The sequence below is a fragment of the Brachyhypopomus gauderio genome, chromosome 2 (genome assembly GCF_052324685.1).
Source record: "Brachyhypopomus gauderio isolate BG-103 chromosome 2, BGAUD_0.2, whole genome shotgun sequence".
In the NCBI taxonomy this organism is placed as follows: domain Eukaryota; kingdom Metazoa; phylum Chordata; class Actinopteri; order Gymnotiformes; family Hypopomidae; genus Brachyhypopomus; species Brachyhypopomus gauderio.
The window spans coordinates 23555558-23578529 of NC_135212.1; the positions used below are offsets into that span (position 1 = coordinate 23555558).

The 22972-nt window shown below is 42.5% G+C and overlaps 1 protein-coding gene across 2 annotated transcripts in view; it reads right to left on the minus strand.

Moving 5' to 3' along the window:
• Window positions 1-2337: 2337 nt before the first annotated feature.
• The window catches only part of ranbp10 (RAN binding protein 10), a 28762-nt gene continuing 8127 nt past the window's right edge, over window positions 2338-22972 (minus strand). The window contains exons 4-15 of one of the 2 annotated variants that reach the window (XM_076991875.1): window positions 21947-22114; window positions 21763-21785; window positions 21259-21443; window positions 19918-20030; window positions 18593-18701; window positions 13704-13852; window positions 11543-11735; window positions 11173-11291; window positions 9585-9730; window positions 8976-9087; window positions 8737-8878; window positions 2338-5673 (exon numbers count right to left, since the gene is read on the minus strand). In XM_076991875.1, coding sequence (XP_076847990.1) covers window positions 8748-8878; window positions 8976-9087; window positions 9585-9730; window positions 11173-11291; window positions 11543-11735; window positions 13704-13852; window positions 18593-18701; window positions 19918-20030; window positions 21259-21443; window positions 21763-21785; window positions 21947-22114 — 1448 coding nt within the window. In that variant the 3' untranslated portion in view covers window positions 2338-5673; window positions 8737-8747. Of the gene's footprint in view, window positions 5674-8736; window positions 8879-8975; window positions 9088-9584; window positions 9731-11151; window positions 11292-11542; window positions 11736-13703; window positions 13853-18592; window positions 18702-19917; window positions 20031-21258; window positions 21444-21762; window positions 21786-21946; window positions 22115-22972 lie in introns of both variants that reach the window. The other variant, XM_076991873.1, reaches the window with a different exon arrangement.

The following is a 22972-nucleotide window of genomic DNA, read 5'->3' on the forward strand; positions in this document are numbered from 1 at the left end:
AAACGATTAACACCTCCGTAGAGGGAGGTGCAGGGAGTCTACTGTAAGGGGGATCTGGAGAGGCTGAGATTTGTGATCATAGTCTGGTTATAATATTTATAATATAAAGAGGTTTTATTGATATCCTTGGAAGGAATTTGCTGCAATGCACTGTTATCAGTTTCCAGTGGACAGAGATTTATATTTTCTCTCTTTCATTCAGTATCTACATCTACAGATATTAATAACCCACACATTGGGAAGATAACGATCACCACCACACAAATGACCATATGTACTGAGCATATTTTTTAAAAATATGTATGTATATGTATATATATATACAAATGAGATAATGGACAATTTTGTAAACTGGGAGCCCTTTTATTAAAAGAGCATTTTATATATGTGTAAAATATGGAAAGTATTTTTCTTATTCTTGTACTTTTGTATGTATATGTTCTTTTGCGTAAGAGAAACCAAACTGAAATCTGAAGAAACCTGTGGTTTTATTCTAATCAGATGGGAACGTGTATAATACTGTGAAGGCTATATGCTGATTCTGAAATGTTCTATGGAGATAATAAAATATTTAAAATTATTATGCAGTGTTTTATCTGTGGTTTTATCTCTGGTTACTGGTGAAAGTAGTGCATATAATAGACTTCCTGTTATCTAATAGACAAATCCCTGGGTTTAGTATAGGATGAGACCGCTCTCCTCTATAAAGCTGCTAGTTACTGTAACAAATGCCAAAGTGAACCCCCACCCTACACTAGGAAAATTTAATTCAAACCTTGCAGGATATGACTATGTCCAACTCCTAGACATGTAATTTCCTGATTTCTGTCTACTATTATCTACTGTTTTCACATGAGTGTAGAACGACGGGACCATTAAATAGGCCTTTAGGAAACAATGTTAATTTATCACGTTACCCAAAAACGAGCGCGATTTATTTACTTTCCTTTTAAATCACAATACCACATACAGTATTTACACGGTCTATGATCAATGCTACGACTTTGGCGCCCTCTGGTGTTCCTCTCAGCCCTTTTACCATGCATTGTTTCCTTGGCTACCGAGGGAGGAAGAAAAATACCTTGACCCGGTGAATGAGGTGGTGAACGAGCTCCTGTTACAGCTTTACATCGCCCCGGAACATTCAACCGCAGAATATCATGGCACCAGACAGTAGGCCGAATAAAAACATCGGCACCTAGTAGTTTTTGTAAAGATTGGCCATTATTGTAGATACGCCAGAAATAAAAACATTTCAGGTAAGGTGAAAGTTAACACGCATCTCATGGATCAGTTACTATGAACAGCGGTCCATACTGAAACACTGAGGGAGTGTTGACGCTCTTCGGCGGTTCCTCTGTTCCCGCGGCAGTCTAACTTTGCAGATCATGTTAATGCATAAAATAAAGTTTAGTTTAAAACTCCTTTTGTTAATATATGAACCCAAATAACGTGACACGGGCATTAGTTAACATCTGCAGGCAGGAGCTCCAGCATCCAGACTTTCCCATCAAAGGTGTGGTAATTACAAAAGCCAGACACAAGAGACCTAAATGCATAGGTTCCCTTGACCTCGACACACAGCCCGGAGTAGGGCTAAAGTTAAACGAAGAGAGCTACAGAACATCTCTGCCACCTCGTCCTCGAATCTACTGCGTACTTAAACGTTCTCAAAATGAGCCATTTCCCTGCATATCACTCATTTACATTTAGGGCATTTAACAGACCAGAGCGACTTACCAAGTGCTTTGCATCTGTTCACAGAATACAGTATCATAGATAGGTCAGAATTCACGATACCCTTTAGCCACTACTATTCATTTTATCCAGTACTGCACATTCAGAATAACGTGGTATAACCACAACCAACTGCATATTCATATGGGTAACAATTATACTTGATGCAATCTACAGTGGCTTTTGTTCTCAGTTCCTCCAAAGAAGAGAAACGCTAGAAACCTCAATCAGTACATAAACTACACTCCCAGGTTCTCACAACCAGCTTCTTCAGGATGTTCTTCCCAGCACATCTTGTGAGTCCAACCTTTTTCCAGCTCAGCTCGATGCAGAGAAGGAAGGCCAGTCAACCAGCACTCAGTGTGAACCACTGCACCCAGTCTAGACCCTTACCAATGGACAACTCTCTTCTCAGAGTCCCACTACTATAAACAAATAAACCTTACCGACCAGAGAGAAAACATACATGACAACAGAGAGGAAATTCACACCTTAATACATTACAAAAAGAATAAATATAGTTGTCTAAAAAAAATCCTCTTTACCCCTTTGTTGCATGCAAAGAAACAATACAAAATAACAAGAGGCAGACACCCTATGCTCATGGATGTGTATTTTAATAAAAATAATTCTGTCAAAATTAAATGAGTACAATATTTCTTTAACATGTTTCCAGTACATATGTATGTTTTTTTTGTCAATTATTGTTTTCCTTTTTTTCTTTCTTTTTTAAAGGTTCATGCTAAGGGTAAATCATTTCACAATGATAGCTAAAATCAAAACTCAAATAAAATTTAAATCATAACAGAAGTCAAATGTGCACAGCTTGCTTTATTGAGCCTAGCTCCATTTCTTGTGTTCCTCCGTCATCCGAACCACAAATGGGCCCACATGGACAAGAAAAGAGAAACACATTTGTCCTGGGAGGATTTTCATCCAATCTCTTCCTCTCATTGTATTCTGTCAGTTCCTGTTTAGGACTTAAGTTTTACTATGGATCATTTTAACATGGCAATATACAGCTTGGGCGGTTAGCCTACAATGAGTTCCCAAAGACATTTTTTGCCATTAAAACCAATCGCAAAACAAAAGCTCCACTAGATACAAATCAGTTGAAGTATGAGATTTACGTAATAGCTGGCGTTGTGTGTGAATATCAAACAGTTATGGCTCTGTTCAGAGTTACATGTCTCCATGCAGCAGGGGAACACCAGTCTCTTCACCTCATCTATCAGAATAAGGAAGTAATTAAACACAGCATGTCAAGTGAACGTGAATTACAGGGCATCAGAGAATGTATAAAAAGGTGACCCAAAGAAGTAGTCATATCCATGTTGAGATGTCATTAGGGGATAGACTTCTTTTTTCAAAACTAACCTGTTTTTTTGGCTTTAAGCTGCTGTTGATTACAAAGGTGAAATATGGGTCATTTTTTTTAGACTCCTAGGAGTATATGTGCAAAGTCTGGACCACTTGCTCTAAACACCCTGGACACACTGGTCTGTTTGGCGAACTGATCAACCAAAACGTGACTTCTGTACAGATTCAACAGTCACTACTTGCCGCTGCTTTCCGTGACAAACGAGACAGACAAGGTTGCTCACAATGCAGCTGAAAAGACAATGCAACATATTCAACATAGATGCAAGAAGAGGGAGGTAACAATCTCATGATTGCCAGCAGTGAAGTGAATGGCTGAACTACATTCAATGACACAGTGGAGCGCCACCCACTGGCTGACTGGGTGAAATGTGGTCTCGGAGGAAAATTCCAGCGCCTTTCTCAAAAATGGTTTTCTGCACATTTCACTGGCCCTTCACGTGATGAGAACTTCTGAAGATTGTGTTCATGAGGATAAAGACCCTTGGGAGGTCCCCAATAACCTCCAGCATCCTAAAGCTATCACAGGGCACAGAACTGCATCCAGAGATCAAAGGCCTTGTACAACTGTAAGTAAAGTATTTGTACTGTAACACAGTGGAAGCAATCAGTATAAAATATATTTACTTAATAACCTATTAATAACCCATAAGCTTGAGAGCTAGCTAGTGATCTAGCTGTACTATCTTCAGTAACTGTTAGAATGTCTGACAAAGAGGTCACCCCCAAAACTCTGACTTGATGGCATGCAGCACATATTGTCTGACATAGTTTACATGCATAACTAATGCACATCTGTGAATAAATCATTTAAAGATTAAGACTACATACAACATTCCAACATTCCGCTCCTGTGCTTGTGTGTGGTGCATTCTGACCTTTATCAAGTCTCACAAAGAAACGGCACAACTGCTGGAGAACCTACCCTGAATCTACCCTGCAGCATTAACAGGACCCAATGAAAATGCTTCTGCCACGCTCTAGAGACCCAACAGGACCCATGTCTGTATTTACAACAAAACGCGTATTGAAAAACTGTTTGACTGAAATGTGCAGAATGTTTTTGAGTAAAACGTTGGAACTTTAAGATGCAGATATGAGAGATCTCCCCAAAAAACAAAAACAAAAAAACAAAACAAAACAAGAAAGCATCAAAGAGGAACTTCCAAAAGGAAAAGGATGGGAAAGAAGACCTGGGCTGCAGCAGCATGTCTTACAGTGAGTGAGTCAGTGTTGTGTGGAGGCAGAGTGATCATGTCACAGCTTATGATTGCAAAAAGTAACGGAAAAGCCATCAGAAAGGGCGGAGGTATGGAGGTAGAGAGGGAGAGAGAGGGAGGAAGGGTGAAGATAAAGGAGAGGAAGAAAAGGAGCATGTGAAGGGAAAGACAGAACAAAACAGAGGTATGGACATCATCTACTGAGCAGGCATCTCCAACAGTGTCGTAATCAATCTGGGTATTCTTTAATGGGGGAAAAACCCTAGCATAAATGCTATCATGGCAGATAGAAAAATGTGCAAAAAGTCTCCAAGCCTGAATGGTGCAGACAAAATGAATGAAATTATAATCCTCGTTTAATTTGACAAAAAAATAAAAAATAATAATGCTTTATTCATTATAACCACACACTCCTACAGGTTAAATTTTGATATACCATAACAAAAAACAACCCTAAATAAAAAAATTTAAATAAAAGCCGTTGGGAGGTTCCATAATGTCTGCACGGTACCCTATACAGATTAAAATAGAAGCCTTTTGGGGAGAGAGACCCGAGTTACTCAGTTACAGCCCGACCCAGAAGTCGGGTCTGCACTGCAGCTGTATGTTCTCGTTAGAGAAGACTGGTGCCTGAGGTGAGTGAGCTACTATCGACAGCTTGGACATGAGGTGCACAGCAATGTGCCTGCTCATATACATATATATAAACTATTGATTGGAAAGGGGTCATCAGAACTCCCCCACCACTATAGGATGAAGGTCTGAGGTATGCCTAATGCCTACCAATCATAACTCAGTGGTACAGTAGCCAATAGAATTTCAGATATAAGATCGATGGCTTACTGTGTAGCCACAGTATACCTATGTAAAGTCAATACCTCATCCAGCTGTGTTCCCAAGCTAAAATGACACGTATCAGAAAAATACCTGAGTTCTGGATAAGGGAGATGTGCTACTTCTTATGGTCTCAAGAAGAGTTTTGTACTGTGTGTAATTGTGATATGGTGTGTGTTTAGAATACTATGCACTGAATCCACCCATAAAATCAAAGAGGGAAAAAACTGGTTCAGTTCAAGATGAGCACAACAAACTGACAAAAACAGAAACTAAAATAAAAAGGACTAGATAAACGGAATAATAATAATTATCTTTAAATAGTGTCACACAATCTGTATTTGATAATACTAAATTAAAAAGAAGCCTCTCTCCTCCTGTTTCTAGTCTTTCCTCATCTGGACTGCCCGTGGCAAGCAGCAAGCAGCACACTAATTCAACAGAGCGTGTTCCTTATGGCAACCAACTGGAAAGCCCTCTTCTTAGCTGTCCTGAACATCGCCTGAGGAAACACACACGCACACACACAAACACACGTTTCAACAGTGTACATTATTCAGTTCAGCAGTATTTGCAAAAGTGTCCAAGTGGCAATTATTATAAACACTACCAGTCCCTAACCACACACACACACACACACACACACACACACACACACACACACTTCTTCTTTGAACTCTATTGTTTTATGCACCAGGACATTAATAATCTGGTCATTAGCAGGGTGTTAAAATGAGATGAATACAACCACAGATAACACCACAAGAGGTTCCACCGTGTCATTGTTTCTCAAAACTAAAGTGAAATGGAGAAGCCCACTCCTTAAATCAATAGCTTGTAGAACCACCTTTAGCAGCAATAACAGTGTTCATTTTCTGTATGACTCTCAGTCTGTCTCATTATTCTGGAGGAATATGGGCCCACTCTCTACAACGTTGCGTCGGTTCACGAAGGTTTGTGGGCATTCGTTTACACACGGCTCTCTTAAGGTCCTGCCACAGCAGCTCATTTGGGTTGAGGTCTGGACTTCAAATGGGCCTTTGCAACACCATCATTATTTTCTGTTCGATTGTGCTGTAGATGTGCTGGTGTGCTCGCGGTCATTGTTCTACTCCATGCCCCAATTTTGGACAAACTTTGGCTTTCAGATAGATGAGCTTTTCTCGTTTGACTCTACTTTGGTAGACAGCAGAGCTCATGGTCAAAAAATCAAAAGAGGGAAATCTGGTTCATTTCAAGGTGAGCGCAACAAACTTACAAAACAGAAACTAAAAAGACTAGAGGAATAATAAATGGAATAATAATAATAATCTTTAAATAGTGTCACACAATCTGTATTTGATCATATTCAATTAAAAGCAGCACAGTACTTCAGCATGCTTCTAATTGCAACCAGATGCAAGGTGACCAGATCCTGTGGCTGCAAAACAACCTCACAACCCCCCCTCCACCTCCGTGCAGGCGCAGCTGCTATGAGGGGTTTGCACCGACCGATATGCTCCGTTTGGTTTTTGCCAAATATCGCACTGAGAATGATGGCCACACTTGTCCACTGTGGTCTCGTCTGTCCAGCTGACGTTGTTCCAGAAGTCCGGTCGTTTGTTCAGGTGCCAGTTCATGAAAATTAAGCCATGCTATCGTGTTCTTTTTTAGAAAGAAGAGGCTGTCTCCTGGCAACCCGTCAAACAAGCCATATTGTTGAGTCTTTTCCTAACTGTCCTGTCATGAACTCGCCAACCGAGGCCTGTAGAGTGTGGAGATGTGTCTGTTTGGTTTTTTGCAGTTCTGCTGAGCACTGAACAGTCTGACCTTGGGGTGGATTTGCTGGGACATCCACTCTTGAATGTTTTCCACTTGTGAATAATCTTTAGTAATTTTCAACGTAGAATGATGTACTTCAAATTGTTTGGAAATGGCCTAATAACCTTTCCAAGATTGATGGACAGAAGTAATTGCTTCTCCAAGACCACTGATGATGCCTTTCCTGCTTGGCACTGTGTTAACATGCCTGAATGCCCCAAACCAGCAGACCTCCCTAGACGTCTGCGTTTACAGAGGTGATCACACTTGCTGATGACCAATTAATCAAGTGCATTTGATTAGCTACCTGATAAGCTACTTATCCTCCCAAGACCTGCTAAGGACAGATATATATATATATTATATATATATATCTCACACACACACACACACACACACACACACACACACACACACACACACACACACACAGTCAGAGAGAGAGAGAGAGAGAGAGAGAGATATTAAAAATTGTAGTGAAGTTTCCAGAGAAACAGCACGTTTCAGACAGAGGTCATTCATAAGCCGTGTAAGTAGCTGTGGTTCTGAATGTGTAGGAGGTACCAGTTTAGATTAGACATCTTATACATTCAGGCCTCCGTTCAATCCATATTAATCACGCCATTTCAGCAGGACGCCTCCCTGATCGTGCTCTGAATCTTACTGTAGAACGGACCTCTTCCTGTTTCTATTATTATCATTTCCCTAAAATTAATAACAGAGATAATCCTGGATGTCCTATTGTATCTGCTTGTTCCTGCCCAACAGAAATAATATTTCAGTTTCTGGACATTTTTCAACCAGTTGCTCACAGACGTGTCGCAATGACCTACACAATGTACAATTCCTTTTGCTTTGACTCATCATCCTACTAATAAAACAGTGGCTAATATTATACTGAAACACTTCAGCATCCTCCTGGATGATGCAGATGTCACATTCCTTTTTAGCGATGCTCCACCAATCTACAAAATCTATAAAAACGTCAAAGATATGCTTGTTGAGAGTGAGATAACAGAACGTTTAGATCACTGTGGTCCTGTAGTCTGCAGCCACTCTCCCACATGAGCTACATGTACATTACTAAAATATCTGGGTACAAAAGGATCGGTTGTCCTCGACCATTCCTCCACATGCATTACTGCAGGAGTCGTGTAATGCATTATTTGCAAGAGATGTAATTAGATTTACAGTGGAGAAACCAAGAGAAGACTAGCTGATTGTTTTGTTGAACACTTCTGGACCATCAGAATAAAGGATCTGTTGTTTCCAGAGGCAATGCATTTTAATACTAATGGACATTACATTAGTTTGCATCTACATTACATCTGTTTGCATTGCCAGTTGTTGCTACTGCAGCAATGAAATAAGGAAAATAAATAAAAATAACTGATATACACTCTGAACTTTAGAACAGCATGAAGGTTATGATTTAAACATCTATGTTTTCCAGTATAAACTGGTTCCTCCTGCTACAAAATTCAGAAGCACTTTGCACAGCTGATGAAGGAAATCTGTCTGGAATGCCCCATTTCTCTGGAAACCTTGTGTACTTCAATACAATTCTGAACAACTCTCCGTCTCTTAGTACTGCACCCTGCAGTGACACCTGGAATCATTGAAGAAACAAATCAATTGAAAGAGAGAAAACAACAGACATATTCAAAACTGTAGTGATGTTTTGGGCAGAGATCCTTCATCCTTCAGTGTTTTGTGTGTGTGTGTGTGTGTGTGTGTGTGTGTGTGTGTGTGTGGATCCGGTCACCTGGACTGGGGCTAGTGCAAAAAGTTGTCTACTGTGGCGAAGGAGCAGGAGCCGGACCGCACCCGTGCCATGAGCTGCACACACTCTGTGGCCTGGCCCAGGGCCAGCATGAGCGGAGGCTGCTTAGGCAGGTTCTGGGACTCTGCAGGACATCCAGAAAAGAGCAATAAGTACCGGCACCACAAGGGGGCGTGTGTGTGAGTGTGTCTCGCATGGACAGAAGTCTCGCATCTTGTTACCCAAGATGGCGCTGTTGAGGGCAGAGCAGACAGCTTCTCTCTGTGTGGGGTCTAGCTGCTGGCCAACCGGGCAGTTCCATGGGTCCGAATATGCTAGGAGACTGAACGCATCCTACACACACACACACACACACACACACACACACACACACACACACACACACAATTTCAAAGCAAGTCACAAAGGGACTGCAGAGAGCACTACAGACATGCTGCTAACCCCTTCTGTAGCTCAGACAGGACTAATTGGCCCTGTCCTTAGAGACTCTGCACTTGTCACAATAAAATCAGATGCAAACCATGACTGAAACTCACAGCAACGACATACATCACAGCAAACTTATCACCAGTCTAAGCTATTACATTTACGTCAAACATAAAGCAATGCCTTGGTTAGCATTTGTGGAAATGAACAGATTCCCCCCGAGATTACATCACATCTTAAATCAATTTTAACTGTATTGTGCTTTTTTTATTATTACAAACTTTCACAATGTATGGACATCTTGAAAGATTAGTAAACATCCACATGCCAGTCACAGCATTTTAGAAAGGCCAAGCCTCGTTAATCACAGAGCTGAGGTCTGGAGTTTCTGTTCCCTGTTCTACCTGCAGCATCTTCTTGTGTGTGGCGTTCTTGCCGTATTGCCGTGAGAGCTGCTCGCTGAGGGTCTGGAGCTCACGACCGAAGTGGATCATGCGTTCTGTGGCGGCCTGGTTCCCCCCGCACAGCTGCCGGGAGACACAGTCGTCCTCTGGGGGAACAACACACAGGACAGGGGTGGTCACCCCCTTCAGAAACTTTTCATCTGGAAAATTTGTGTGGACACCTGCACACCGCACACGGGTCCATCACATGTTCTAAATGTGTGTGGACATCTGCACACCGCACACGGGTCCATCACATGTTCTAAAGCTCATGGATGGTTAATTTGAAACTAACAGCAAATCACTCTGCACTTTAACACACACAACAGCAGACACCAATTACAATTAAAGAAAACATTGTAATATTCCATATCTAACAAAGTAATTCATCCAGAATTTTAACATCAAAGTACACTCTGAAATGTTCATTAGCCTTGACAGATGAGGAAGAAGAGCTGAGAAGAGAGGAAGGGCCCAGTATGGCGGACAGAGCAGTAAAGCATTCGCTGCTCTCTAATCACTAGGCTTTGACACAAGCCCTGGGTTTGTGACTTAATCACATTTGCATGATTTATCGTTTTGATTTGGAGTTTGCAGGAAAAAGTCCTCGTCCAGAGGCCTGGCCCACTGAGCCAAGCTTAACCAGCGTTTTCCCACCGTTATATTCCCACACCGTTATATTACCGTTATATTCCCACACCGTTATATTACAGTAATATTCCCACACAGTTATATTCCCACACCGTTATATTACAGTAATATTCCCACACCGTTATATTACCGTTATATTACAGTAATATTCCCACACCGTTATATTACCGTTATATTCCCACACCGTTATATTACAGTAATATTCCCACACAGTTATATTCCCACACCGTTATATTACAGTAATATTCCCACACCGTTATATTCCCACACGGTAATATAACGGTGTGGGAATATTACTGTAATATAACGATTATATTCCCACACCGTTATATTACAGTAATATTCCCACACCGTTATATTACCATTATATTCCCACACCGTTATATTACAGTAATATTCCCACACCGTTATATTACCATTATATTCCCACACCGTTATATTACAGTAATATTCCCACACCGTTATATTACAGTAATATTCCCACACCATTCAGCCCCCGAGAAGCACAGGAGCATCCAGCCCAAATGCTGTGGCACCATACTGGCTTGGGCACAGACGAAAACACACAGCAGCACGCATGCACAGAAAGCTCCAAACCTCCAGCCACTTTAACAGACAGCTCGGTACCCTCAGAGACAAACACGAAATGGCCTGAATTACAGGAGATCTTAGTTTAGCACCACTCAGGACGGAGAGGAGAGGGGGTCTGTCCGGCTCATCCAGAGCACAGAACAAGGGAGGAATGAAGCAAATATAACAGGACCAATACAAGCTGGGATTATTCACAGGTCACTCAGTGTGGCAAATTAATCAGTGAGTAATTCTGTGTGTGTGTGTGTGTGTGTGTGTGTGTGTGTGTGTGTGTGTGTGTGTGTACCAGCTACTCCGTTGCCCACACCGTTGTCATCCCCTTGCAGGATCTCCTGGTGTTTGTAGGTCCCGTTCATGATGCGGGTGGAGGAGTTCTCCGCCACACCGTTACTGTAGTTGTCCGCCTCGATCTCCATCTCACTGTCACTGAGTGCGCACACGTGCCCATCCACACACGTGCCCATCCACACACGTGCACAGGCACAAGTAGAGAGACAATGGAGGAAAATTCATTGACACTATCAAAGTCAAATATATATCTAAACACACAAATGTATATCTAAAGGGCCGCTAGTGTGCTCTCTCAATCATACGGACGCATCAATGGACAAGCATTCACTGACACACACACACACACACACACACACACACACACACACACACACACACACACATACCTAGTCTCCTGGTTGCTAGTGGCACTGTGGGGCTGGGACTTGGTGGAGTCGGTTGAGTTGGACTCGGAGTAGTTGACGGAGGAGGGTGAGGATGAAGGGGAGGAGGAGGCGGAGCCAGCTCCGGGGTATTTACTGTGGCTCTTGGGTTTATTTGAAGAGGTGACTCCATTACTGCATGCGGGACTGTCTGCCCCTAGCCATGACGGACACACACAGTTAAGACAGATCATCTCCTCAACACAGACATGCGTCTGCTGAACCTAGTACATGCTTTGAAGATCTGTACATTGGTCAGTTAAAATGGGCACATATTGTGAGGGGCTTCTCAAGGGTCAGCTAACCTGGGCACATGCTATGAACATCTACACAAAGTAGTGATGTGTGTATCTGAATGCCACTGATATTGGTCTCTCATCTGAACATAGGATGGTAGAAGACCAACTACAGGTGCACAACACTCACACTACACCATGTTGCAAATTATTACGCATGTTGTTATTTTTGATTTTTTTCTAAAGAGTCAAACATTTAAGGGTTTTAGTTATCCTCAACAACAGCAATAAGCACTGCTGTTACGTTTATTGATAATATGAAAATAAAAATACATCTGAAATTATTGTGTTAGAAATGCTAGAAATGCAGTTTGAAAACTTGCCAACTGATAAACTTGAAAAAAAAATTTGTTATATACATTGCATGGTCAGACCATTTTCCAAAAAAAACAAAAAAACAAAACACATTTACAGATAAATTACATATGAAATTTAATTATTCTCTGAGAAGACAAATAAATCTTGCCTATAAATAAAACAAGCTGCATGTATTTCATTTGTGGTTATGAGTACTGTCTTCCTCGTGTGGACACCCACCCTCAGATCTTCCTTTTAAGAAGGTGTCAGATGCTATCAGGACTGAGGCATGGAGATGACAGCTGTCTGACCACGTAACTGTGTTCTTAGCAGTCTGAGATGATTGTCCGGCATGAACATTTTTTCCCAAAAAGACCTGATTATTCTCTTTAGAAAATGCTTGGTTAGAAACTCCACCTGTTTTTCAGAGGTCATTTTCATGTCATCTCAATATTCCAGCCCATATCAGTGCTCAGACACCCCCATGCTGATGTCGCAGTCTTAACAGAACATAGAGGCCATTCATCAACCATCCGGGACCTCATCCATCTGGACCAGCCAGCCAAGCACATCATTCAGCAGTGAATAAATAAATCTTTTTGAAAATGTCTTTGTGAGCTTTGCTAACATCTCTCTGTGAAGTTCACAGAGAGATGTTAGCAAAGCTCACAAAGACGAGACATTTGCTGTGTTCACAGTGTGAACACAGCAAATGTCTCGTCTTTGTGAGCTTTGGTTATAGGCGTCTGAACTGCAGCCTGTGGAGGACCTGCAGGTCCACATATCTGGGTGCTACTCTGCTACGGCTTTTCATGGCTGCCCCCTTAATACCAGGAATATGTTAATGCCTAAAAAATCCATTAGTCTGGCCAATTTCATCTGTGCTCTGAATCACTCACAGTTCTCTTCACACTTTAATGATCTTTCAGGTGTCACAAAATAACAGCTGTTTTCTTGGCATTTGCAAGGCATTACACAATTTTCATTAGCAGCAACGGGTGACTTAATGTGGAAAAACCTCTTCAAAAAGGTTTCCCTTTAATTAAGACCAGCAGCCAAATTAATTTACAAACCTGTCTGAGATTTATACCAGATATAAAAAAATATCTAAAGTATTTATTTTAAAGAAATCCTACTGGCATTACTTGCATAATAACGTATATGTGCATGATAATTTGGAACACGGTGTATACATCCAGTTTCTTTGCATGTATGTGTGCTTTCTGTGTAACCTGTGCTGTGGAGGTGCGGGCTGGGGAGTGTGTGTGCGCTTGTGTGTCACCTGTGCTGTAGAGGTGCGGGTTGGGGAGTGTGTGCGCGCTTGTGTGTCACCTGTGCTGTGGAGGTGCGGTTTGGGGAGTGTGTGTGCGCTTGTGTGTCACCTGTGCTGTGAAGGTGCGGGTTGGGGAGTGTGTGTGCGCTTGTGTGTCACCTGTGCTGTGGAGGTGCGGGTTGGGGAGTGTGTGTGCGCTTGTGTGTCACCTGTGCTGTGGAGGTGCGGGTTGGGGAGTGTGTGTGCACTTGTGTGTCACCTGTGCTGTGAAGGTGCGGGTTGGGGAGTCCGTGGCGTGGGCTCTGGCTGGGGGACCCGGGGTAACTGTCTTGGGGTTTGGGGGACCGGACGCTAAAGCATCGTACCTCGCTGTCAGTACCGTTCACCATCTCCACAAACTGCCGACACCTGGAGGAGGGAAAAATGGCTGACTTACAATGCAGTGCATGTGTCTGTGAGAGTTATCTACTAATCAGCAAGCCATTAAAATGACCATCCACTTCTCTGCAATCCATTATACCCTCTAATTGACATATATAGCTTGACATTCCATTAAATTGCCTGACAGCCATTTCTCTCAGTCACTGAATGACACAGTAGCTCTACAGGAACTCACTCCCACTGCCCATGACAGCGCAGACATCATCATATTCTATTGTCGGCTGAACAGGTGAAACGGCAAAAACATTCAGGTTGCTCGGTTACACTCTTATTACACTATTACATTATTTTAATTCTAGACAGGTAGAAAAAACAAGCCTTCATGCAGTGTGCTAGAGGTAGGATTTGTTCCATTTATACCGGCAGTGCGCTTTATAATAACCATGGATGTATAAACCCAGACAAGTAGCTAAGGCAACAGGTGTCACTGACGAGATGCATTGCAAATAAGGTCCAACTGACATTCCACCATGTTGGAAAAGCAGCTAGGGAAGAGATGAGGGGACAGAAGCCCAGCTCTCCATTACACTTGTGCGGTGTCCACTGTGTGGTCAGCTCTGTGCTTGCACAAATACGGCATACATTCATGACGTTTCCTCGCAAATTAGGGACGATACCTGAAACCTGAAACCGCCCACAAAGCGCCACAGCACAAGTCTGATGTAACATGCTCGTTCTCCCATAGAGGAGCGTCTATTTTAACAACAGCTGAAGCCCAGAGTATGGTCAGGGCGGCTGCAGAAAACAGCGAGGCAGAAGTGGGTGAAAGGCAGGTTAGCCGTCAGTCAACACCAGACAAGACAACAATAGCAAAAAAGAAATAAAAAATATATTTTTTAATGTAAATCCCCACAAAAATCATATGCTAGTTGAACACTGCATAACTCCCCAGGGTGAAAAATCTGGACTCGTGGCTGTAACGTGGATGTAACGTGGCTGATGGCGGGAGCTCCATTTAGTTCCCTTTAGGGTCAGTCAGGTCTACATGCAAGGGGGCAAAGTGTGAATATGTGAAAAGTGTTTCGCCAGAATAAACTAAATATAGCTGAGCATCTTCTCACCCACACAAAGGGTCTAAACAGAATAAATTCCAGCATTTAAAAAAGTCTTTAATTCTGGCTCTGCATTCTTTGCTGTAATGAGATTCATCCCACTGCAGTCATGTTTTCTATTCAGAGACACCCACCCACTCTCCCACTGCCCCTTTGCTTCTGGGGCTCTGTCAATTTGAAAAACACATCTAAAAAAATTTACCATTCAATGTATATCCTCAGCTTCAAGTCAGCAGAAGTCTGACGGTGGAATATGGGAGGAATGAATCAACACCAGACCTATGTTCCGTGTTTAGGAGATCTCAAAGCAGAAAATCCAAGCCTCTTAGAGCAAGAAGCATTCAGCATTACAACATTAGATGTCCAAGAGCAAGCCACAAACAAACTTGGAATGACCCATGCTTGCTGGCTAATAAAAACTAACAGCTGTGCGTAATCAAAAAGCAGAACAATCGAACCCGCTGCTAGGTGCTGGCTCCCATAGTACAGGTCTAAACCCTTACAATCAAATCATCAATAAGAGCAGGTAAAGATTCAAGGGCAGGACTACAGCCAGCTGCCTTCGGTACATGGATAATTGGTACCCAAAGACCAAAAGGGACATTGACTGATCCACCTGACCAGGATCTACAACATGGGCACAGGAACATCATTCAACCTGGAGAATTATAGTCAGCCAATAGTGAAAAAAGAGGCAAGGATGGAACCGAACGTCCACAAGGCTTGTGTAACGCACCTGGAGGACAACTACAAATACCTGGAGATTCTGCAATCACATGGGAGCCAGGAAGCAGAAATACAAAAATACAGCAACACTCAACTACACACACAGGGTAAGGCAGGTCCTTAAGAGTCAGCTGAATGGGAACAATACAATCAAAGCCATAAACACGTCTGCCTTGCCAGTCATCAAATACCCAGCAGGCACAACAAACTGGCCAAGAGAAGTAAGCCTGTATTTATATATCGCTTTTCTAGAACAAGTCGCAAACTGTTTACAAGTACTACACAGCACAATTAGACACAAAACAAATCTTGCATTAAAGAAGCAATTCACAAAGAAAATATTTAAAAACACAATAGAATAAAATTCATACAGTTTAAGAACTACAAAAATCACTAACAGTAGGAAGATTATTCCCTACCTTTGGTGTACAAGTTTTAATTTAGATTTCGATTTAGTTCAGGAGGACAGCTAATAACCCCTTATATATCTTGGAGTTCTCACATTATGAAAAGGATACAAGAGATCAGTAATGTATGCTGGAGCACAAAAATCATGTCTGTAGCTTACACACAACTAGTGGTGAAAGGCCAGTGCTACTGTCATGCCCTTGTGCTTTGTCATAGTTAAAAGATAGGATACTGCTTTTTGAACAGGTAGCAGACAAGCCACCTCTGACTTACACAAGTGCATAAGGCATTAGTAGTCCAAATGGGTGGACATGAATAGTTTTTTGTCTGTAAAAGGTATGAAATTTCTAACTTTGTAATTTTTTCCAAGCTGGAATAAAAACAGAACTGAGCAAGTGTATTAAAATGTAAATAAAATGCATTAAAATGTCAAAATTGGTTTCAATTGATTAAAAGATAAGATACAAGATACAAGAAAAATATGTGTTTTAAATCACTAACCTTATTTACAAAAAACAAACAAAAACATAAAACCTTTTGCAATCAATATTGGGAGCTGGACTGTTAAAAGAGGTTCGTTTTATGAGCCGATCAAGAGTGGTAAACAAAAATCTAGAACTATACTTACTATACTTAGAATACTTATACTTACCAGCAGCACGTTTGAGAAATGTTCACATCTCTAATGAGCATTAAAAGCAGATGGCAGATCTTTAAATTAATGAACCTCCAATTTAGATGTTTTTCTCCTATGTTCAGCTTGCGTATGATTTTTTTCTTCAGAGGTATAATCTCCTCATTTAACCACGGGGACAGGTTTGCCAGCCATTTAATTCTGGTTCAAATAAGGTCAATCTCATTTAGAACTGTGGTGCATAAGGCATTAAAACAGTTTACAAAGCCATTTCACCCGGTTACACTCACAGTCAAAGAATGATTTAACTCCAGAAAAAAAAAACAGAATCATCATTATGAAAACAGAAGCAATTTGTGCATTTAAAATAGGTGACAGGAGTCTGGAGCTCAGAGTTGAACAGATCATTGCTATGATCTGACACTAGAGAAGACCTGCAACCTGCCAAAGTCAAGAGCAGGAAACTCCTGATGGTGCCTGGACCAGTCAACCTCTGATCCACCATGCAGAGGCTATACGCCCAGCTATACGCCAGGGAGGGGCCCCACACACAGTAAGATTCACTGCATAGAGTGAAACAATACATCCATGACTCGACCCAGCAATTGCCCCCAAGGACGACGAGCCGATGAGGGAGTGTCTCAGTCAGATGGGGGGAACCGTGATGGCCATGGAAGCAGAAGAGTTGCCATGGCAGCATAAGCTGCTCTGGGGAATGTGCCACAGACAGATGGGCAACACAAGACAATCCTACGGACGGCTGGTAAAGGCAGGACTGGGGGGACAGGACGGAGTTACACATCAGCACAAGCACTAAGGACTAGGTTACAGTCCTGTATCACAACAAAGGAGAACGAGGTGCCAACTGGTCAGGAGGCTCTGAAACATTCCAGCACTTAGTAAGTAGGACACAAAGTACTGGCAAAGAAAACATACACAACCAAGTCTACCATATACAGGAACACTTGCCAGGCTTATGAGCCGAACACCCCAAAGTCAAAATGGGAGGAACCAGAGAGTGGTGGAGAAAAATAGTTCCTTAAGTAAAATAGAGGGAGTGCGTGATTGACCTAGGAACGGTCAACCTGATGCCTGCTGACAATCTGCCCAGCAGGCCTGACTAATCAAATCAGGAACACCACATACTAATGCAGTGCTGACCATTTCACAGGAGCATATACCAAAACAGCAGCTGCTTGTAGTTAAAATCCTGGCAGACACCATGGTGTTGTTTTTCCTACTGGACCTATACAGTCACGCATCTTATTAACAGAATCAAACGCCTCAGGAGCACACGCAAAAACACAACGTTTTTAAAACTCTGTGCCAGTGTTTGAGACTAATGAAAGTGATGAAGTGTTAGTTTTCACAGAAAATTTAAACTAGAACTGCAACCAGCAGCAGGAAAAATAGAAAATAGAAAAATAATGAGAAACAGCATGAAATGCGATACTTGTGTTGGCTGTTAAGATGGGCTATGTAATCGGCCTCCACATAACGAATGACTTCTTCTCTGTATCTCATCAAGCACATACAGCTACTAGTATTTCAGCACGTGATTGGCTACTACTAAAAGAACAGAGACGATCATGAAGTGCATCAGTTATCATATTATTTGGAGGGGAGTGAAGAATCAAGAGATCCACCAGGGGTTTGTGTACTTTCAGCCACAGCATGTTACCATTACGTGACTTATAATGCGGGGCCTATTCATCTAAGCAATCACTCCAAGCTCAGACTTGGCAAAGTGTGCATCCATTATGCCAGGGTTATGGAACGCAGAGAAGTTGCACCACGCTGTCGAGCAGAACCCAATCAGCAGGCCGGGAGACCCCATCAGATGAGCCGGTTCTGCTGTCAGGCACACTGACGTATGAAGCCACTCACTTCAACATGAAGAGTAAATTGGGGTTGCGTTCGAGGAGCCCAGGGTACAGCTGCTGTGTGGCGTCGATGGCTTCCCCAACACGGCCTGCCAAGACCAGCTTCTGTATTCCTGTAGAAACACACACGGGAGAAAATCACAGGCTTAAAGTCACTGTAAAGAAGCCCCAAACCTAGCCCATTCAGATTGCTAGGAGAAATTACAGACACAATGCTATAAATAACAACAACAATAATCACAATAATCAAATGTGTTACTGTGGATAACAGAGAATGAAATAAACAAAACACAGAAATTACTGTTTGAATCATCTCCCACAGAAATGACTGAATGAATCATCTCCCTATGGGTGCATATCAAAGGCACCGTTTTTTGCAGGCAATCCATCCACTGGCGACCTTGGCAAATCTGTTTAACAGTACATATGATTACACACCCATCCTTCATCTCTCTGGAGTCAAGGAACAGACACACATGTTTCAAGAATACTGAAAATGTGTTTAAGGATGTTCAGTGATGGGGTTTGTGCACCGTGACTCATCCAGGGTCATCATGTCTACATTAATCATGTCTCATCATGTCATCATGTCTCAAGGCAAACTTAAAAAGTTACTTAAAAACTTCAAATATTTGGTTAAAAGTAAACGTTTACAAATTTGCATGCTATCAGTCGCATTTGTACACGTGTTTAAACTGGAAAAAGACAGCATGTTAATTTACATCAAGCAAAAATTATACTCTAGTCCAATCAGTGAGTAACATTGCAGTGACTGCATTATGTGTTTTATAGGTGTCTGAACTGACAGTCTCTTAGAAAATGAAGATTTGTCTAGGACGAGACTGTCTGATTTCTTTATGAGTCCTTTGGTACTATGTGATGAAAACAGACTGACCTGGGAACATCATTTTTGAATTTTGGCTCAAAGACTACAATAAAGCCACCGTCACTGGTGTGAGGAGCCAACAGCCCAAAACACAACAGTTCTTCCTCAGTATTGAGAAGCTGTTCAGTACTGGGGGGGCAGCTGTGGTGGATTTTCAGAGGTATGTCGCTGCACTGTCACCTGTAGTTTCAGAGAATACTGCTGGGATGAAAGTGTTAGCGTAAATGCTTTCATCAGACTCACACACCATCCAAACATCTATGCAGCAAAAAGTATAATTGAGCCTTAACAATCATGTAGATCAGACAAACATGAATTGTAACACCAACGGTTGGAATATCGCTGATATTCCAAGTCCCCGTCTGTGGGATAAGATAATAGAGCCGATGGTCAAAAGAGGTGAGTGTGTGTGTGTACATGTGTGTGTGTGTGTGGTTCCTCACTCTGTCTGTTCTTTATGGAGGTCTGGTCCTCCTGGATCATGGTGTCTGTGGCTCGGGCAAAAGCCATGGCTGTGGCGCAATACCCATGATGCACCAGGTAGCTGGACACCATGCTGAAGACAGAATCATGCACAGTTACTGCAGAAGAACCGTGTAGCAGGACTCCATGCTGTTTACACCCTTCAGCAGAGCCGGAGTGGCTAATCGGGAGATTCGGGAGGATTCCCGATGGGCCGGCTCATGTCAGTCTCTAGTTTGGGCCGATTGGGAGGGAAAAATAATTTTGGGCCGGATTTGGACATGAAACTCCCGGGCTGAAAATGTGTCCCACTCCGGCCCTGCCCTTCAGCTACAACTGCACCTGTTTAGGTTGTAAGTTACTCACAAATGTAACTGAAAATGTGCTTGAACTGTTTATAGAGTGAGAAGATACAAACCAAAGTTATTTGAGAAATAATTTATGCTAGCCTCAGTAAAAAAAAATTGCAAGGTCTAGGGTGAAATTGTACTGTGAAACACTATGATGGAAGTTTGGTGACTACCATGGGTCAGGTATTTAGGCTGTGAAAGTCACTGTTCTAATCTTTGACTTGGCACGTACCAATTATCACAGTATTGTCAAAATATTATTAAAATGTTTAAAAAGGCACTAACATACATTGAATTAATTTCACCATGTCTGAATATTGAACCACATTTTTTTACCATAAAAACTCTAGTACATTTTAAAAAGGTTACACAGATTTTGAGATTCATTATAGACAACATTTTTGTATCTTATCCAGAGCACTTTTGTAAGTCGCTCTGGATAAGAGCGTCTGCTAAATGCCATAAATGTAAATGTAAATGTAACATAGTCCTGGGAAATATAGGAAAGAACTTGACGTATAATATAGACATCATGTGCTCTCTCTCTATGTATCCTTTAGTTAGTACAATTTGTTTTGCAATTGTATCAATGTATCTCTCTGCCTCTCGGCTGTGATATTTATGAGATATACTCTCCTTCTACTCTCTTCTCTCAAATATGTGATCTAACTTAGAGCCTGTAAAGAAATCTGGAATCTCTAAGTCTACTCCACTATTGTTCCTGTATTATTGTCCCACTGAGGCTGCAAGCTGACCGTTTGAAATTATAAGCATAAATCTTTGAGAATAAATAAACAAATAATTAGACAAATATGGCATGCATTCAGAGAAGTATTCAAAAATGACATTTTTGGTTTGGTTTTACATTGCAGAATGTCATTAAAAGCAGTAACCGTCCTGCACCTAATATGAATGGGGGTTTTCCACGGCTGAGTGTGTCGGTGATGTAGCAATGTGAAGATGGCCACTCACTTCTGCAGCACCGTCTGCCACTCTCCCAGCCTCTCTCCGATGGGGAAGCGTGCGATCATCCCGTGAATCTTTGCCCTCCACTCACTCATGTAGTCCTCTATGTCAAAAACAAACGGCTGCTGGCCGAAGTTAGCGTCCACAATCTCCCCAGGAGTCTGAAGCCCTACTGTGGGATACAAGTTTGGCTGGGGACAGGATGGGACAGACCAAGCAAAATACAGAGAGAGTGAGAGTGAGAGAGAGAGCGAGAGAGACAGACAGACAAAGAGAGAGAGACAGAGAGTGACAGATTCATTATACTGGTGGTACCTGTTCCAATCTGTCACTGTGCAGAGTATTCTTCTAAATGACCTACACTGGCAAAGCATCGACTGAGACACAGGATTCTTTAATCATACACTACAAGCAGAGGACCCAGCCAAGCAATTTAGCACCCTCTTAACCAGGAAAGACAACACAAGCTTTCCAAAGGTATGACATGATGTGAATTGGTGGTTCACTTACAGGAAGGTCTGTGAATGCCACACCTAGAAGAGAAAAGAAGCAGATCATCTTAAACAAAGCTTTTTGGAGGTTAGAAAACAGGTTTAATGGGATGAACACTTTAGCATTATTCATGACTACACACTTGACATTAAAAGCGGGCATTTATTCAAAGTAGTGACAGGCCAGATTTTTACTGCATTACCTAAACTATGCCCGTTCTTGGTGTAGAAGCATGTATTGTTGATGAGGTTCACGCAGCAGCCAATCACATCGCCCGTTGTGAAGGTCGGGCCATACGGTTGGCCTGTCCCTGAGGAGCAGAAGGAGTGTCCGTCGTCGCCATGGTAACCGTAGGAGTGCTTGTCCCAGCCTGAGGGAGGTCATAAATAATAGCAACAACCAGGTCTCGTATTAAGTAGCTGGTCTTGGAGCAGATCAAAAGGGCTACTTTGCAATAGCTTAGCTCTGCGAAGCCGTACAGAGAAACTTCGCTGTCCATTAAGCATGCAGCATCTCATCCGGCCAGGAGAGGGCGTCAGACCGCGGCAGATCGGCCTGGGCCAGAGTGAGTCACTGTGAATCCCTATGGGGCCTGCACATGCGGCCAGGAGTCACATATGGCAGAGCGTGAACAGTGTGGAATAAGCACACAGGCGCTCTCCCACTTCACAAACAAAATACATGCAGTAAAGGAGAAAAAGTGAGGCGGGTAGGGGAAGTAGGTCGCGTGGGAGCCACGAGGTGTTGGATGAATCTGCAGATCAGCCCTGACAAGGAAACTGCTGCTTAAGACATGTTCAGTGTTCCTTACACACTAATGAAATGGGGAGAGCTCCACCCGATACATACAGGGGTCAACAGGGCCTTAAGACAATTATGCCCTTATCCACACACACACACACACACACACAAACACTATTACTAAACCCAATGAGAACTGAAAATGGAAAATATTAAACAGGCCTAGTTAGAGGTAGAGGCCTACACAGGCGGCTAGGCAGCAACGTCGCCTCAAGTGGCCACAGCCAGACTGGCCCGGCCTGCATGAGGACACGTGATCTTCCCCAGCGGGCACAGAGTGCACAGCCAGCTGAACTCTCGGGTCATGGAGGGCAGGTGCACACAGTACCGGCTGCATGGTTCCACAGCATTTCAAAGGCCTTGGGCAGCGTGGCTGGGGCCTCCAGATCTGAACAAGGAACCTGGGCAGTGACATGTCACTAGAAGG